At 51.9% G+C, this 18279-nt stretch overlaps 1 protein-coding gene across 6 annotated transcripts in view; it reads right to left on the bottom strand.

Annotated features, from left to right (window-relative positions):
• CCDC88C (coiled-coil domain containing 88C) overlaps nucleotides 1–18279 on the bottom strand; it is a 143730-nt gene that overhangs the window by 49336 nt on the left and 76115 nt on the right. For all 6 annotated transcript variants that reach the window (NM_001102017.2, XM_059879049.1, XM_059879050.1 and 3 more), the window contains 7 exons: nucleotides 13714–13772; nucleotides 12844–12927; nucleotides 9982–10122; nucleotides 9415–9599; nucleotides 8667–8748; nucleotides 7661–7819; nucleotides 575–721 (listed from right to left, as the gene is read on the bottom strand). In NM_001102017.2, the coding sequence (NP_001095487.2) occupies nucleotides 575–721; nucleotides 7661–7819; nucleotides 8667–8748; nucleotides 9415–9599; nucleotides 9982–10122; nucleotides 12844–12927; nucleotides 13714–13772 (857 nt within the window). The remainder of the gene's footprint in view (nucleotides 1–574; nucleotides 722–7660; nucleotides 7820–8666; nucleotides 8749–9414; nucleotides 9600–9981; nucleotides 10123–12843; nucleotides 12928–13713; nucleotides 13773–18279) is intronic.

An 18279-nucleotide genomic window follows, 5' to 3' on the forward strand; every position in this document is an offset into this window, starting at 1 on the left:
CCCACCCCATTCCTGAAGGATGGAAGACCTTCTAGGCACCTGCTCGCTTCCCCAAAGAGAAATGAGCCTAGCCCAGGGCCCAGCTGGGAGTTACAGCCACTGAAAGATACACTGACTGGCAACGGAGGGTGATGAGAGCGCCCAGGTCTCTAACTGAATGCTGTCTGAACAAAGTGACTTATAGCCCAGGGCTTTAGAGCAAGTACCCTGGTGACAGGCGGCTTCGTGGCTCTAGGGTACCTAACATGCCTCGAGAAACCTGGAAAGGAACTCAGGGATCTCAGCTCAGACCTCACCATAAAAGCCAGCAGAGACTCTTCTTGCAAAAGACACACACATGAGCTCATCCATACATGAGAGGTCCGGCACGGTGGTCTCGTCCTGTCCATCTGTGGGCGCCCAGCGGGGCCCACCCTGGCCGCCAAACTGAGTGAGCTACTCTCCGCAGTCAGCGCATTACCATTTTGGCAGCGGCACCAAAACCAGTGTTGGAAAAAATCAGAGAAGGGCATGGCACAACCCGAAACCACCCCAATCTGTTTAGACAGGTCTGTGTGGCAGCAGCCTGCAGTACCAATTCCAGGTCGTGAAGCTTCGATTTCAGCTGCAGGTTCTCTTTCTCCAGCTCGTGAACTTTATCGCCCCGGGCCCGAGCAGCCGTCAGCTGTTCCTCCAGCATAGCCTTGGTTTCAATTAAAATGATATTATCTTCTCTTAGCTCCTGAGCAGCAAAAACATACATGAGAACCATCAGATAAAGGCACCTGCTTCGTGATGACAGCTCGTCCAGGTCTCTGGACCAAAACAAATAATCCAGGGGAAAGGTTGCTGCCTTGAGAGAGTTCTGTCCCCACTTTTGGGCACCGCCACCTTTTTCATTAGGTCAGGCCACATGGACTTTCACGACTGAAAGAAAATATCCATGAATTATCTGACATGTGCACACACTGTTGCTGCTGGTTGGTAACTAAGTTGTGTCCGATTATTTTTCGACCTCATGGACTGTAGCCTGCCACACTCCTCTGGCCAAGGGATTCTCCAGGCAAGAACACTGGAGTGGGTTGCTGTTTCCATCTCCAGAGGATCTTCCCCACCCAGGGATCAAACCAGTGCGGGATCGAACCCAGATCTTCTGCTTGGCAGGCGGATTCTTTGCCGCTGAACCACCAGGGAAGCCTAATATCCACACTACCCAGTGTAAAATAGAGAGCTAGTGGGAAGTTGCTATATAGCACAGGGAGCTCGGCTTGGTGCTCTATGATTACCCAGAGAGGTGGGATGTGCAGGTGGGAAGGAGGTCCAAGAGGGAGGGAATATATGTATACTTAATAGCTGATTCACTGTGTTGTTCAGCAGAAACTAACACAACATTGTAAAGCAATCATACTCCAGTTAAAAATAATAATAATAAATGAAATCAATCTGGGAAGGTAACACTTTCTTTGCTAGCCACAGTGCACAGGCATGTGACATCTATAACCTCGCCTGGTTGGACAACTAAACTCCACTGACAGCTCCCGGACCTCGCTGAGCCTCCATTTCCTTAACAAGGAAGGAATGGGGTTAAGAGTCTGTCCCAGTTCAAGGGCTAAGTCTAATCCTCTCAGCTCAACATTCATTCCATTGATCAGGGTGTTGGGGAAGCTGTTCTTTCGTTCAATCAACAGCTTGTATGTAAGCATTTTATACATATGCTCTTGGAAAAACAACTGTTCTCAGCCGTTTCCTGGAAATGGGGAGTCTTTAAGACAGTGAAGTCACAAACACACGTGAACCCCACAAATAAGTTCCGGGCACATGCTGGGTGTGGAATACTATGGCTGCCCCCTTGCAGAGTAGTCCGTCATGCAGCCCAGCACCACTCAGCATCTCGGGGGAACCAAGAGTCCCCTGAATGCTTTCATCTCACAAACATGCACACAGGGGATGTTTCTCCCGGTGGGCAGTGTTCTAAGGCTGGCCCCACGTGTGGATTCTAACCATTGAGAGCTGGGCTGGGAGCTGTGTTATCCACTGCATGTCCACTCGCCCTGCACGGACGGGCCAGAATCCAAGATTCCTGGTAGAAGGGAAACTGCAAGCCTTCTGGTCAGCGGACACGGTTCTGATCAAAGCCTGACAGCCATAAAAGGTATAATCATCAAAACTCTAAATTCCCCTGGGCACCCTCTCTGCTGGAGATGACATTCACCATGTGGTTGGCCCTGCACCAGGGGCTCCCTGCCCCCATCCCACTCACTGTTCACCACAGTCCGGAGGGGGAGGAGAAAGAGGCCGATTTGGGTAAATTAAGGAATAAATTCCAAATCACAAAGCCAGCAAAGGGTGAAACGAGGATTCGAACATGGGCCAGAGAGCTCAGACTGCCTGCAACCTATCCTCCAGGGGCTCATGTGGGTAAGAGGCTCAGACTACCAAAAACAGTGAGGCATAGCAAAAGAGGGATTTCAATCAAGAAGAAGACCTGGTCCTCCTCTCTGACCACCGCCTCCACTGTTCGCACCTGTATTCCAATAGGTCCGCCCACGCGCACTCCCAGCCCTGAGTTCCAAAACAGGCCATCCCTTCATCCTCATAACGAACTCCTATTCCACCCACAAAGCCCAGCCTGAGCTGCCCCTTCTGAGAAGTGCTTGCAGATTCCCACTGTCCCACTGGTTGAGTCAGCTGCCTGGGCTCCCAGATCGCCCTGGGTACACTGTGCGACAACGGTGTGCTGGCCTGTCCTCCTCCTCCAGACTGCGAATTCCTCAGGGCAGGCCTATTCCACTTCTGCTCTTGTGGGCCTCACAGGAGTATTCAGTAAACACCTGTCAGCTGAATCACGTCATGAGGGGGGATCACAGGTGGCATTCAAGATGGCCTTGATTTCTGACAGGCAGGGATAAACAAGGGCGACCAGGGGAGCAGAATACAACACAGCCCAGGGCTCGGCCCCCAGGCAGATGCCTGCCTCCCCACCTCTGGGGCAGCTGTCAGCCAGCCCGCTCCTGAGGACAGGACCCCAAGTGAAGCAGGTGGCCTGACCCAGCCCGGCACACAGCTGAGAGGCTGCATTTAGGAAGTCACAGTCCAGGCCTGGCGGTCAGGGCTCGTGTGGTTCGAGAGCTGCCCCTGCCCGTCTGTGAGGTGACTGGCAACGTGGGCTGACGGCTCAGGTCCCAGGGCTGCCACGTGTGCTGCCAGCCGTGGGGCCTGGAGCAGACACCTTTCTCTCACCGTGGATCCTGCCTTCCTCTGCTGGACATGAGACAGGGCTGAGGTGGGGGTCGGCTAGAATAAGGCATGTGAAATGGTCTGTGCATGGCGTCTGGGGCCCAGTAAGCAGGCCAGCTGCTGATTACCATCTCTTTTTGCCCCCGTGAGACGCTGTTCAGGCTGACACTCACTGAACATCACACAGCATCAAGCTAACAGTTATTTCAGAGATGCCTTATGTCCCCCCTCCCAAAAAGCACCAAAATTCAGAAGGAGGGGTAAAAATCAAAGCAACCACCAGCTCCTGGCCCACTGCCCTCAGGACCACCCAATGGATCCCTAAGCACCCAACGGATCCCTAAGGTGTCCAGAGCAATGGAAAGCCAGCCCTGAGGGGCCCTCAGGGGAGGGAGCCCTGGGTTACCCTACTTGGGGCAAGCAGCGGCTTCCCACTCAGGAAGGACCACCCCTCGATAATCTGTGCCCACCCATCCCATTCCACTGGAGGCCCTGAGGCTTCACCGAGGACCTGCCTGCTTTTAAACTTCGCCCGACTCAGGAGCGTGGTGGGCTGAATCATAAAGCAAGCATTGGGTCTGTCCTGCACTAACTTCTCTGTGCACCAAACTTTAAGACAACTCCCAGAAGTCATTAGGAAACAGAGTCCCAATTGGAACAGAGGGTCTGCCCTCATAAGGTGATCTTAGCGGGGATGTGATCCTACATGGGGACAAGACTTGCTCAACATCCAGCAAGCTGATGTGGCAGCTGTTCTAGCTGTGCACTATGTCTCCGCCTCTCAAGCTACTGTTCATTTCAGAGTCAGCACAGACCAGGAAGCTACAAATCTCAGAGAGGAGTGGAGACAGGCCTGCCTGGCTTTTACCCTGCCCAGACACACATGATACTATGCATCTGTCCTTGCTGTCGGGGATTTCAGACAATGAAACGTGGGACAACAGGAATCTCCCAGGCAGTCTTTCTGCCTTTGTCCTCCTCCCACGCGGTCCTCTGGACAGCAACCCCTGTGCCCTGACAGCAGTGAGGTGCCACCACCCTCTGCAAAAGCACTCAGGGGTCTGCCTGTGCGACCCCACATGCCCCACTGCACCTAGGGGTCGCCATGCCACGGTCCTCTTCTTGCTTGCTGTTTTAATCCCTACATAAATAGACTAGGACCCACATAAAAGCCAACAGAAGCTGAAAAACAAAACATGGAAATTTGTGTTCCATATTGTTGTTTAGTTGCTCAGTCCGTGTCCGACTCGTTGCGACCCCATGGACTGCAGCCCACCAGGCTCCGCTGTCCATGGGATTCTCCAGGCAAGAATACTGGAGTGGGTTGCCACTCCCTTCTCCAGAGGATCTTCCCAACTCAGGTCTCCTGCCCTGCAGGCAGATTCTTTATTATCTGAGCCATCACAGACCCACATAAAAGCAGACAGAAGTTGAAAAGCAAAACATGGAAATTTGTGTTCCATATTATTTTAACCAAAATTGACCTTGCCCTCGCCCTGAGTCCAGTTCTTTATGTTTCCGCCCATGTGGCACTAACACATTTTCTCTTCTGCGATGTCAAGCCTTTTCTCAGCAGTGAGACTAGACAGACGCCAGGGGAGGGCACTTGGCTGCCTGCTGCTGCCCCTGTCCCAGAGAAGCGTCCCCCTCGCATGGCGGCTGTCCACAGACGTGAGCTGGCTGGAGAGCATGACCACGCGCCTTTCTGCCCTGCTGCTCGTCACACCTAATGCTGCCTTGTTCCAGAGGAGACAAAAACTCACGCTTCTTCTCCATCCTTCTCCCCAGACCACAAGTCTGTTCCTTACTGAGCAATGGTTTTTTACTTGCCTTGCACAGTGATTTCCAAGCTCTCTGTGTGTGCCAGGCCCTGGGCACACGGTCAGGTAAGAGCCAGGCCCTGTCCTTAGGGCTCGTGGTCCACATGAAGCATCTGGCCATGCATGGCAGACGGCAGGTCTGCAGACGGCTCGCAAGGCCACTGCATCAACTCCAATCAAAGAAGGCGTGCACAGGTGGCTCTTTTTCTCCGTTCTTGAGACGCCAACATTATGGGCATCCAAGAAGAGCACGGCTCATCCTCTCTCTAGCAGCCTGGACTCCCCGGACCAGGCCCTCTGCAGACTCACGCGTGTCACTGCCTGCCCTCCAAAGAAGCATCCTACACAGACAGACGCTACAGGACTTTTTCTTGTGACAAGAAACGCCTGCAAAATTTGAGGCATCGCTAACCTCATGGTAAACTTTACTATGAAAATTATCATTATTATAATAATAATGACTATAATGAATAATAATAAAATTCATCATTATGAAAATACTGGGGCTTCCCTGGTGGCTCAGTGGTAAAGAATCTGCGTGCTAATGCAGGAAACATGGATTCAATCCCTGATCTGGGAAGATCCCACAGGCCGTGGAGCAGCTAAGCTCATGTGCCTCAACCTCTGAGCCTGTGCTGTAGAGCCTGGGAGTCCCAACGATCGAGCCCACGCATGGAGACTACGGAAGCCCGAGTGCCCCACAGCCCATGCTCCGCCACAAGAGAAACCACTGCAATGAGAAGCCCCCACACGGCAACTAATGAGTCGACGCCATGTAGCAATGAAGACCCAGCACAGACGTAAATAAATTATAAAGTAAAATGGAAAACACTGCTGTCACCACACAGAGGCATAACATTTGAGAATACGGAAAAGGGGTTCCCATGTGAAACCATCCCCCACAAAAGGCAGGAAGCACCCTGAACGTAGGGAGCGAGTCTGATCTGTGCCCAGATCCCTTGCTCCTGGTGCAGGGCTTGGCCCCATGCAGGCGCCGAGCCCGTGTCTGCCCAACTAAGAGAGGTTGCTCGGACAAGGTCAGGAATGAACACGGAGACTAAAGACAGGACACCAAAACCCATCCCCTCCGAGGCTGGTTGTGGGGGTGAGCTGTGGGAACTGTGCTCCATCCATGATTCCACTTGGGGGCTGCGTGAGGACTCCCGGTGCAGGTGGGGCGGGAGGGGCTGCTGCGGCAGCAGTCTGAGGAAACTCACACATGACTGTCCCCAGCTCTCCTGAGGGCAGCTCGTTCGGCCAGCTGTGGGAGCCCTGCGATGCATCCTGGAACCTGTCTGTGCTGGGAGTCACGCCTTTCAAACTTAGCAAGGCCGGTGGACCATCTCAGGACAAAGCCCAGAGCTGGTCTCCCACCCCCATCGTCACTGGGGCCAGTGCTGCCTTCCCGGAGCACCCAGTGCCTGCCCCGTGTCACTGACAGTCCTCAGGGAACAGACACTCCCTGAGTAGGTCTGAGGAGCAAATGGGCCCTGGACCACAGGCTTCTCCATCCCACTTCCATGCACCCCAGGGACCCCAGGGCCTGTCTCCGTGGTAGAGCAGGTTGCAGTCAAACAGCCATCCCCACGCATGCTGGCCAGCAGCTTAGCAGGAGGCCGTGGATAGGGAGAGGGCAACACCGTCCCGAGACCTATGTTCAGTCTCTCAGAAGCCTCCTGGGCGGCAAGAAGAGACTTGAGAACCTTTTTGTATGCGCTGACATTCAGATCTCACCCTGCTAGTTAAAGTGTTAGTCGCTCAGTCGTGTCTGACACTTTGCAACCCCAAGGGCTGTGGCCTGCCAGGCTCCTCTGTCCATGGAATTCTCCAGACAAGAATACTGCAGTGGGTTGCCATTCCCTTCTCCAGGGGATCTTCCTGACCCAGGGATCAAACTCAGGTCTCAGCATTGCAGGCACATTCTTTACTGCCTGAGCCATCAGGGAAGCCTCTGCTCATTAAAACCACCTCTAAACTCCAAGATTTAACGTGGGGGCAAAACCCCTCAATTCTCAGGAAAGAGGGTTCTGGAAGCTGCTGCTGATGGAAGGCAAAGGGTGAAGGGTGGGAGGTCAAAGCATCAGTGACCCCACCTGGATACTGGTCTCTGTTCCCCCTTCAGTCCCGACACCCTCCCTCGCAGCTCCCCACAACCTGGGTATCAAAGGAGGGCCCACCATTGAGGGCTTACTATGGCATTTGCTCAAACACCAGGCATTTCACCTCTTTCATCTTAGAAGCCTCATGAAGTAGCACCACTATCTCTACTTTATAGATGAGCAAGGGGTTGGTCTTGGCAAGGTTCAGCCATAGAAACATGCGAGAAGTCTTAAAAGAAAAAGACACATAAACTGAAGCCCATTACTGTGACATGACGTGGGAGAAAGAAAGAAATCAGGACCCTTTTGTTACAAATCACATTCCTTCCTCGCACCCATCTGACACCTCGAGATGGAGGAGAAGCAGAGCGGGAGGCCCCTGGGGAGGAACAGGCAGGTGAGGGGCAGGGACGGCGCCAGCTGCTGAAACCTGCTGGCTCCTCATCCCCAAACCACCAGGACAGAGAATTGGCAGGTCCTTCTCAGGACCGGTCTGGCGAGCCCACCCCGAGGCTGGGCGCCTACCTCCATGCGGGCCTTATAGAAGTCCACGTCATGCAGCTTCTCCCGGCAGCGCACCAGCTCCATCTCCAGCCTCTCCACGCGGTTCGCCTTCTCCCTCAGCGAGTCCAGCTCATCCCGGTAGGCGCGAGCGGACCGTGCGTCCGCCGCCAGCTGGATGTTCTGGGAGACGGGCAAAGACAGGGGAGCCTGACGTGGGGGCACCCCTCTGGGGAGGGAAGACACAGCCACGGCTCTGAAGTGCGGCGTCTCCGGGACATCCTGGTAGCTGAGGGGCTCTCGGTGCAGGCCACTGCATGGTGGCCCCACCTGCTGCCACAAGAAACGGTCACCCCCACAGCCGTTCTCAGGACGACTAGCTCTCGGCAGTGTCACTTTGAGTGGGAAGGAAACAGCAGCCTTTGCTGGGAGCTCCCAATGCTGCATTCCTGAGCCCCTGGGCCACAGTTACTGGGGCGTCCCAGCTGCCCTGCCCTCTCGGCATGCATGTGCACATACACACACATATACACACACACACATACAAACACAGTTACTGGGGTGTCCGTCACCCTGCCCTCTCGGCACATGCACGCACGTGCACACACACACAGACACACACAGACACAGACACAGACAGACAGACAGACACACACACACACACACAGGTACGCCCAGCTACCAGGACATCCCAGTCACCCTGCCCTCTCGGCATGCATGTTTACACACACATACAAGTATACACAGTTATTGGGGCATCCCAGCTACCCTTCTCTTTCAGCATGCATGTACACACACACACAGACAGACACACAGGTACACACAGTTACTGGGGCATCCCAGTCACCCTGCCCTCTCAGCACGTGTGTACACACACACACAAACACAGGTACACACAGTTACTGGGGCGTCCCAGTCACCCCTTCTTGGCATGCGTGTACACACATACACACAAGCATAGGTACACCCAGTTGCTAGGGTGTCCCAGCCACCCTGCCCTCTTGGCGTGTACATATACATTCTCGCTCACCTCCTGCTTGACCTTCTGCAGCTCCAGCACCAGCTGATCCACCTCATGCCTGGTGTCCACCAGCTGCTCTGTCTTCTCCTCCCTGGGGGGCGATCAGAGCAATCGGAAAACAGTGAGAGGGCCTGCCGGGCACGCAGCGGAGCAGCCCACCACCCCGTAAGACCCCAGCGGAAGAAGGAAAGGGAACTGGGTTTCTGGCAGGGGGGAGGGGTGAAACTGGCATGTGATGTCTGCAAAAATGTTCCTGATTTCCGTTCTTTTCCATTTTTAAGTTTACAATGCCCACTACCCTCAAACTACCTCCATTGGGCACCTGGTGGGCTTTCCTAGGAGGGTATAGGAAGTTAAGCAGACACTAGGCACAGTGGCACCACCTCACTGCCAAACAGGTAGCAGTGCCCACTGGTGAGAGGCAGGCAGCCCCCGAGATGATGAGCAAAGTGGCATTCCCCCGCTGCAGGAAAGGGGAACAGCCTCACCAGACGGGGCAAGCCACATCCCCGCTCCAGCCCCAAACCGTACCAGTGTGTGGTCACCTGAGTCCAGATGGGGCCTGGGTGTGGACTGGCGGGAGCCCTAACCTCTTGGGAGAACCCCTTCTCGTGCCGGCCCCAAGAGGCTAGCTGAGGGTGCTCAGCGTGGAGTCAGAGCCCTCCTGCTCCCCGCACCACACAAGCTGATAGAAACGTGTGTCCGCAGCCCACGGCACAAGAGCAGAACCAAGAGCCCAGCCGACCGGAGGACTCACAGCTCCTGCCTGACGCGGCGCAGCCTGGCCTTGGTGTCTGCCAGCTCCACGGCCAGATGCTGCTTGTCCTCGCTGGAAAGGCTGCTGGTGGGGCTGGGGGTGGACTCGGCGCTGGAGGACTTGAGGGGGCTGGGGGGGTGCTGCGCCTGGAGGTAGTCCCGCTCCTGGGTGAGGTCCACAATCAGCTGCAGAAAGGGGGGTGGGCGGGAGAGGGAAGGGAGAGCTTACACCCGAACTCAGTGCACAACGGTCAGCAGACAAGAGGAACTGGCTGAGAACCAGAAACCACGAGGAAGCAGGAGGCATCGGATGTAAGTTTTCGAAAAAAGATGAAATGTTGAGTGGGACAGAAATCAGGAGGGACCCAGAGCTCTGCGCTTTGATGAACTTCCCCCTGCGCACGGGGGTCTCAGAGGTGGCTGTTCATTTGCTGCAGGGCAAGCGCCACCTCCCCCCCATCCCCACCAGAAACCAGACAGAGAGAACCAGGGGGATCTCAGCTTGGAGACAAAGCGTCAGGATGAGGAGCTGTCCCTCCTGGACCCGCCAGGCCGCCTGCAGACGCACCTCCGTGCACTCGTCCCGCTCGTCGATGAGCCGCCGCAGGTGAAAGACCATGTTCCGAGACAGGGCCTCCAGCTCCTCCGGGGCCACGTCCGGGAGCTCCAGCCACTGCAGGTCGAACACATTCTCCTGGTTGTGGGTCACCTGCGGGCATAGGTCAGGTGCTGAAGGGGTGGGCAGGGCATAGCCGGGGTCCTGGGAGCAACCCCTCCCCATGACCGGGGGGCAGGGCCCCCGCTGACTGGTCCTCCAGACAGATTTCTTATGGCTGGCAGGGGGCACCTCCAGTCTGTGCAGACGCCCCTTAGCCAAGCTCTACTAGCAAGTCAGGCCTGCTTACAACACCAGCTCCTAGAGGACACGGATTTTTTTTTTTTTTTAAATAACAGAGAGCACACCTTACAACTCAGAAGAACTTCCCTAACAAACCATCCTCAGATATTCTTACTGTAGAGTCAATTTACAACACAAACAAGGTAAGTCCTAGGGATGCCAAGGGTAAAGAGAGGAACGGTGTGTTATTTCTTACAATCTAACGCAAGTACAGCATATGTTAAAAATCTTATGTTGAAATGTTGGGTACGCAACAATCTTACATTGATTTTTCGGAAATATTTCCTAATTTAAAGCAATTTGTTGGCGGGGGTGGGGGGTAACCTCCCTGTCAGTCCAGTGGTTAAGACTCTGTGCTTCCACTGCAGGGGGCACAGGTTCGAGCCCTGTTCGGGGAACTAAGATCCCACATGCTGCATGGGGCAGTCACAAAAAAAAAAAAAACAATTTTCAGGTAGGCTTGTGTCTCGTCCCCACAGGCCGCATAAGATTGGTGGTTTTTCCCTTTCTGTCAGGTGTGAGTGGAAACCCACAGCCAGGCCTACAATGGGCAGCCTCTTCAACCTTCAACTACTCTGCTGACCTGACCTTCTCAACCTGACACCCCAAAACCTGGCAAAGGAGGTAGAAGATCTATTTTGAGTCCCCACCTTCTCCATTTGGAAAGATAAGTATTAGCACACTCAAGCCTCAACGGGGGAGAAAACAAAAAGAAACCAGGGGTTATGCACTCAGACAGGCACACCACGTATTTAAATTTTTCAGCAGCAGAGAGAGAAGGAACGGTTCAAACACAAATAACAACAAAAAACAAAGACAGGGCCCTTCAGTTTCTCAAAAGACACCTGCTTTCTTACCCCTCCCCTCCTTACAAGGAAAATTTGGGGATTTCCCTGGTGGTCCAGTGGCTAAGACTCTGAGCTCCCAAGGCAGGGGGCCTGGGTTCCATCCCTGCTCAGGGAACTAGATCCCATATGCTGCCGTCAAGAGTTTGGATGCCACAACGAAGACACAGCACAGCCAAATAAATTAATTTTTAAAAATTGGGGATTCAGTGAATCTCAGAGAATGAGGAAGAATCTTACCCCATAGTACAGGGCATCCTAAAGTATGAACTGGGATTGAGAGGCTGGGTTCCAGGCCTGTTCCATACCAGGGCTACGGAAAGGCCTCTATAAAGGGGGTTCAGGGCTATAAGCACAGCCGCACCCCAGTAACCCCAGGAGCCTGTAATGAAAGGCTTATGTCTCTCCTCCCCATTCTGACACAGTGGGTTTCCCGTGAGGCCCGGGCACCTGAATGTTTAAGAAACACCCAACTAATTCCAAAACCCAGTCCCCAGGCGAGCCACCGACTTTGATAATCATCCAGGACTTCTTTCTGGGTGCATACCTTTTTATCTTTTAATATCCTGCTGGTTGAACAGGGGAGACAGTGAGCAGCAAAGTCCTGGCTAGTCTCCAGGACCTAGTCCCCAGATATATTTTCAAAACACAGAGACACACAAGGAAAATCAAAAGGCAGAATGGTTCTATGGCTAGCAGGTCACTGACACGAACGGCTGAGAATATTTCCTAGAACACTTGACTGGCTCTGCTGGACGTCCTTCCCACAACAAGCCGCATCCGTCTCTTGCATTCAAATCCTGACTCGGAGCTCGCCACCCACAGTGCCCCGGCGGGCTGAGGAAGCCCGGCAGCTGCACCCCGTGAGGGGAGCTGGTGAGGGGAGCTCCGTGTTCAGCTGCCTCTGCCAGTCACGCACCTGCTCCTACGTGCTTCTGCTCATGTCTTTTTCATGCATTTATCTCAGCTGTCCAATTAGACGGAAGGTTGAACTGTACCTCCTAAGATAATTAAAACACATAAGGCTTCTTTTGCAGGAGGGTGGGGTGGAGGTCAGGGCAGTACGTTTCAGGTGGGGGCTCAGTTTCCAGGGAAACTGTCCCCCCTCAGTTGACACCACCTCTGCCAAGGTCAACAGCACAGGGGGTGCCCTCAGTGCAGAGCCCCCCACTCCCAACCCCACCCAGGCGGGCTGGGTGTCCAGAGACAGACCTTCTGGGACTCGCTGGTTTTCAACTTTCCAAGGGGTGGTGGTTGTTTCTCTGCCATGTCACTGACAGGAGCAGCGACTCTCTCTCTCCATAAAGATCAGCCATTCGAAACGGGGTGACATTTGCCAGAATACATTTTCAGGGACTGTAAATCAAATTCTGAGCCTAAACTGCTTGACAGCTCTTAAAAATAGTCTGAGTCCATATTAGGCAAGAAGAAGAGGCAAAAGAAGACTTGATTGAAGTTTAAAAAAAAAAAATTTTTTTTTTTTTTGGTTTCAAATCCCCATTTTAGCTTACTGACAGCTACCTTTCCAAATAGGATCCATTTGTCGATGGTGTCTGAAACCTTAAATTAGCAAAATCATTCATGGGTGACGTGTTCTTTAGCCTTTTCAGGGGGAGAGAACCTGCCTTCTGGGTGACCCAAGAACAACGGTCCACAGCTAAGCACCTCCCCAGAGCCTCCCACTTACCTCCTGTATATGAGCCACGATCCCCGCCTGGGTCTCAATGTCCAGTTGTTTGATCCTTTCAATAAATTCCTCTTTCCTCTCACACTGCGGAGGGTTACAAGTGTTAATGAAAGCATTTAACGATGAGGCCCACCTGAGGCCACCAGAGTCACAGAAATACAGTTTCAAAAGGAGCCCCACCCCTGACTTTTTCTTTTATAACCAAGAATGCTCTGCACCCCCCACCAGCCATCACATTGATGTTTCTCTGTAAGTGGCTCAAGCTATCTGTATCACAATCACCTGTGCGGGGGCGGGGTGGGGGGGTGGGTTGCTGTCTTTAAAAACACCAGTGGGTGGGACACAGACAAATTTTCCAGGGGATTCTTAAACAAGTAAAGACTAAGAGCAGCTGGTTTAGGCCAGTGGGGGGGTTGGGGAGGCAAACTTCATCTGTAAAGGGCCAGATGGTAAAAATCTTAGTCTGGAGAGGCCGTCCATCTAAGCTCATGCCATAGGAAGAAAGCAGCCACAGGTCCTATGCAAAGGAACCAGCATGACTGTGTCCCCATGAAACTGTTTACAAAAACAGGTGGCAAGTCAGATTTGGCCCACAGACTGTCTGCTGATCCTTGCTCTAGATGTTCCTACACTGGGGACAATTTGCTAAGGACACCTGGCCCCGGGGATCCCCACCTGACCTCTTGCCCAAGATGCCAGGAGCTAAAAATGGTTGCTACCCAAGATGCCGTCACGTCTCTCACAGGAACGCTTCGACCTTCTGTCCCGCTGGGCTGAAAGTAGCTTCCCCCCCACATCACCGAAGCGGGGGCGTCATCCCCGCGAACCAAACACAAGAGCAGCCCTCTCCACCCACCTGCCGAGCCCTACCTGGACAGCACAGCCGAGCACCAGCAGCAGCACCTTCTTAATCTCCTCCATGCTCTTCCCTAGATCAAAAGAGCCACACAGTTAACTAAGCTCAACTGTCTGAAAAATTTCACCAGTGATATACACACACCTGCTGCAGGGGGGGTGAAAATCAGATACGCTAAAAACGAAGCTCTCTGCCCAATGATGTCCACTTACGGTGTACACACTCCCATCTGTTTTCTGCATATGGGTTTGTTTATTTCTTAAACCAAATAAGAATTCTCGTCCCTCACTACTTGGGGCCCTTTTCCATTCAGATGTATCATAAACTCTTTCCACGATGATCAGTGAATATGAGCATCCCTTTCTAATGTGTGTGGTCAGCCAAGCACAATGGAAGAGAACCATCCCCCCACAGGGAATACTCAGTCGACCCTGAGATAAAACTGGACTTAACCCTTCCCTTCCACCACACAAAATTTCCAACACACGAGGGAGAAGAGTAAAGTGAACCCTCCGCTCATCACCCACTTCACGCAATCAACATTTTAAACGTCTATTCCATCCCCCGACCCCTGCCTTTGTTCTCAATGTCTGGCTGGAGCACTCCGCAAAGCAAGTCCCAGACACCACACACTGCATTTTTGATGGTCTCCTACTTACTTTGTACAAAAGCCACAAATGAATTCAACTACCCCCTTTCCAGAGATCTGATTTTTTGATATTTTAATCTAAATGATGCTACAAAGAACATCTTCCGGCTAATTCTTTCATCCGTACTTCCCTCTTTAGGATAAACTTGCCTTTCAAGGTTTTCCCACTTTCAAAGAGCTCTGCAGAAAGGCTCTGCCATTTTACTCCCTCACAACTAATATATGATAAGCCCCACATCCCCACACCCAGACCAAGACAGCTTTAATGCTCTTCCTCAGCTTTGCCAATCAGGCCCCCAGAAAATCACATTTCATCATTTTACATCATGTCTCTTTCACTGTGCTTGAGGCTGTCGACTTGAAAAATAGCTGCAACCTAAAAGCCAAAGAGTTATATTTTATTTGGTGGGAATTTTTAGGACTTCAAACCTGGGAGACAGCATCTCAAGTGACCCTGAGAGAACTTGCTCCGAGGAAGAGAGGGCAGGAGTCAGATCATATAGAAGTCTGCAACAAAGGGCAGGTAGTCTGAACATCCAAAGTATTTTTGTGAATTAAAAAAAATCAGATATCTCAAGGGATTTAGTGCTTTTCAATGTATGGGAAGATGCAAGCGTCTGGGCTCACTGCAATCATTTCTTTCATACGCATGAAATGAAAGCTATCTGGGGCCAGTCTCCTGTGTTTTTCGCATCCCGAGTTCCTCAGTGCTCACTGTAGGGAGGGGCTGCAGCCTAAACGCGGCCAGACGGAGCAGGTATCCTTTTCCTTCTAGCTGCCCTGGAGGGCTGGAATCGCTGACGACTGTGACATCCTTGTTTACCGATAAGACAGAAAATATTCCATTTTTCAAGGCCAAGTGGGCCTTCATCTATCGTTTCAGTGGCTTAAACAGAGTGAGGATATAGACGCTCCAGACTTGATTTGTTCACCAGGAGGCCCCGTGATCCCAACAAGCCATACTCTGCTTCCCAGGCTCAGTGTCCACATCTGTGAAAGGAAGGTAGCCAGCCTGGGTGACTTATGGGGTGGTTTTCAAGTGGAAAATTCTACAGTTTTCTGCCTTTCCCATTATATACTCTATTCTGTTGATGTTTCGTGGAGAAGGAAATGGCAACCCACTCTAGTATTCCTGCCTGGAGAATCCCATGTACAGAGGAGCCTGGCGGGCTACAGTCCATGGGGTCGCAAGAGTTGGACACAACTTAGCGACTAAACCATCACCACCACTGATATTTAGAGGAGACGTGACATGCCAGAAAAAAAGCATCATTTTCCTGAAAGACTTGCCAACACCCACTTACACTGGGTTAAAATGGTCCAAAGCATCATCAATAACCCCAGGATGAAGAAAACCAAACTCGTGTCCAAGAACCAGTGCTGTGGTTCATTTCGGGTCCTTGGGTGCAAGGTATATACAGAGTAACCTGTGACCTCATCCTAATGCCTCTCAACTGAGACACAGCTCAAAACAGCTTTTCCTGAGATGACAGCATGATGGTCAAGTCTCACAACCAGGGGCGGGGCATCCGCCTTCCTACCTCCCCAGCTGGAGGTGGGCAGGATGGGCTGGACCATGGGGTTCCCACAGAGCACTCAGATCCCACACTCTCTTTTCAAAAAACTTCTTTATTTATTCTGGCTGTGCTGGGTCTTCGTTGCTGTGCGCAAGCTTTCTCTAGTTGCGGCAAGGGGGGCTACTCTCTAGCTGAAGTGCTCAGGCTTCTCACTGTGATGGTGTCCCTTATTGCAGAATACAGGTCTAAGGTGCACAGGCTCAGGCCCTGAGCACAGGCTCAGCAGTTGTGGTGCATGGGCTTCAGTGCTCTGAGGCATGTGGGATCTTCCCGGACCAGGGATGGAACCGGTATCCTCTGCACTGCAAGATGAATTCCTAACCGCTGGACCACCTGAGAAGCCATTCTCTATGAAGAATCAGGTTTGGGGTTGTAGATCAGTCATGATGACCAAATCTTCTCTTTGCTGGTAAGTGTAGAATTTCACCCATGTTTAAAATGAAAAAAATTCTCAAAGACTTGTGTAGATTTTTTTCACCTGAGGCCTTTAATTTGGCCTGAGAGACTCTAATCCATAGACATAAGTACATGGAACTCTACAATGACTTAGCTGAGGTGGTGATCAGTCACGATTTTAGTTCTGATAAAAAAGAAAAGGAAACACCCACCTGAGTATTAAAAACCTTCAAGAGTCTCACCAAAATCTCCCCCCGGCCTCGGTGCCCATGCCAGCCCATGTGGCCGTCCTCACCTCTGCACCCTCAGGGTCAGTCCCCAGAGGCCTGGCAACAGCCCCTCATAGGCCCTTTGGTGGTTATAACAAGGATATACCCCTTCCAGCCACCACGGGCTCCTCTTCCTGCATTAATTCAGCTTTCACAGGCCATGTACCTGGGGCTGAAGCCAGCGGAGCTGACACACAGGAAGAAAGCATTTTAAGAGCCTTGGAGCAGCTCAAACAGAAGTCAGGGTTCAGGGGATCTTTATAATACTGTTCACAGCTAAGGCCCCAGAGGACCTAATTATATCATACTTTGGATAACTTAAACAACTTGGATGATCCATTCTCCCAGCCTACAGGAGATAAAAACAGCAAATTCAAAGTGGACAGGAGCACAAGACAGACCCACCGAGAGGAGCTACAGGGTAAGCTGGTTATCTGAGAGCAACAAGAGACAAGAGGCCCTGCACACATCCACGAGAGCCACGGGCTGAGGCTGTTCAGGGAAAGAATGAAGGCCTCTGCTCCTTCAGCCTCCTGCAGAGACACACAATGGCAGCCATGACTCGTTTACTCCTTCCTTTCTTCAGTCACACCCATCACAAACCAAGGAAAATCTCAATCTGATCCAGAGACCTATTGGGAGAGTATGGAATTCCAGTGGGCTAATTTTATAACAAAGGGGAAAAAAAAAGATCTTAAAAGTAGAGAATTCATTTCTTCATTTTAGAAATACGGTCAGGGAATAATTATTTAAAATAAGCTTTGGGGGGTCTTCCCTGGTGGTCCAGTGACTAAGACTTCCTACTCCCATTGCAGGGGGCCCAGGTTTAAACCCTGCTCAGGGAACTAGATCCCACATGCTGCAACTTGAAGGGGAAAAAAAAAAAGATCTCATATGCCTCAATGAAGATTAAAGATTCCACATGCTGCAACTAAGACCTGGCACAGCCAAATAAAGTAATAAAATAAATTAAATTAGATAAGCATTTTGGTGGTGAGCAGGGCACTAGGGAAACTCACCCCTGCCCTCAGTCACATGAAGCAGTGCTGTGCTCATTCTCACCAAGCTAAGTGAATAAAAACATTTGCTATAACAAATGTATCCTGTGATTTTTACCCATACACAGATTTCTAGCAAACTTTAAAAAAAAAAAAAAAAGAAGAAGAAGAGAGAGTAAGAGAGAAAAGCAGAAGTTCACTCATTTCTCATGGGAAGCTGATGCCCAATTTCTCTCAGGATTTCTGCTATTTTCAAAAGCTACCAGATTGTGGGTTTTGAATAGTTTTACAACATAACAGAGAAGACTCTCTGCTGGGTCCCTGCCAGCAAGGGCGGCTCTGTGGCACAGTTACGCAGGCAAAGAAGGAACAGCCCTACAGACAACTCCCTCCAAACACCTACCAGGTGCTGGGTCCTTGCTGAGCACATCCATAGTCAACACAGTTCTCTGAGCTCAGCCGAAGTGTGATCCATCGTGTCCGACTCTGTGACCCGATGGACTGGGGCCTGCCAGGTTCCTCTGCCCATGGAATTTTCCAGGCGAGAATACTGGAGTGGGTTGCCATTTCCTACTCCAGGGGATCTTTGACTCAGGGATCGAACCCGCATCTCTGAGGTCTCCTGCACTGGCAGGCAGGTTCTTTAACCACCAGCGCCACCTGGGAAGCCCAAGAAAGCTTGGCTCAAACC

Source organism: Bos taurus, chromosome 21 (genome assembly GCF_002263795.3).
Source record: "Bos taurus isolate L1 Dominette 01449 registration number 42190680 breed Hereford chromosome 21, ARS-UCD2.0, whole genome shotgun sequence".
Lineage (NCBI taxonomy): Eukaryota > Metazoa > Chordata > Mammalia > Artiodactyla > Bovidae > Bos > Bos taurus.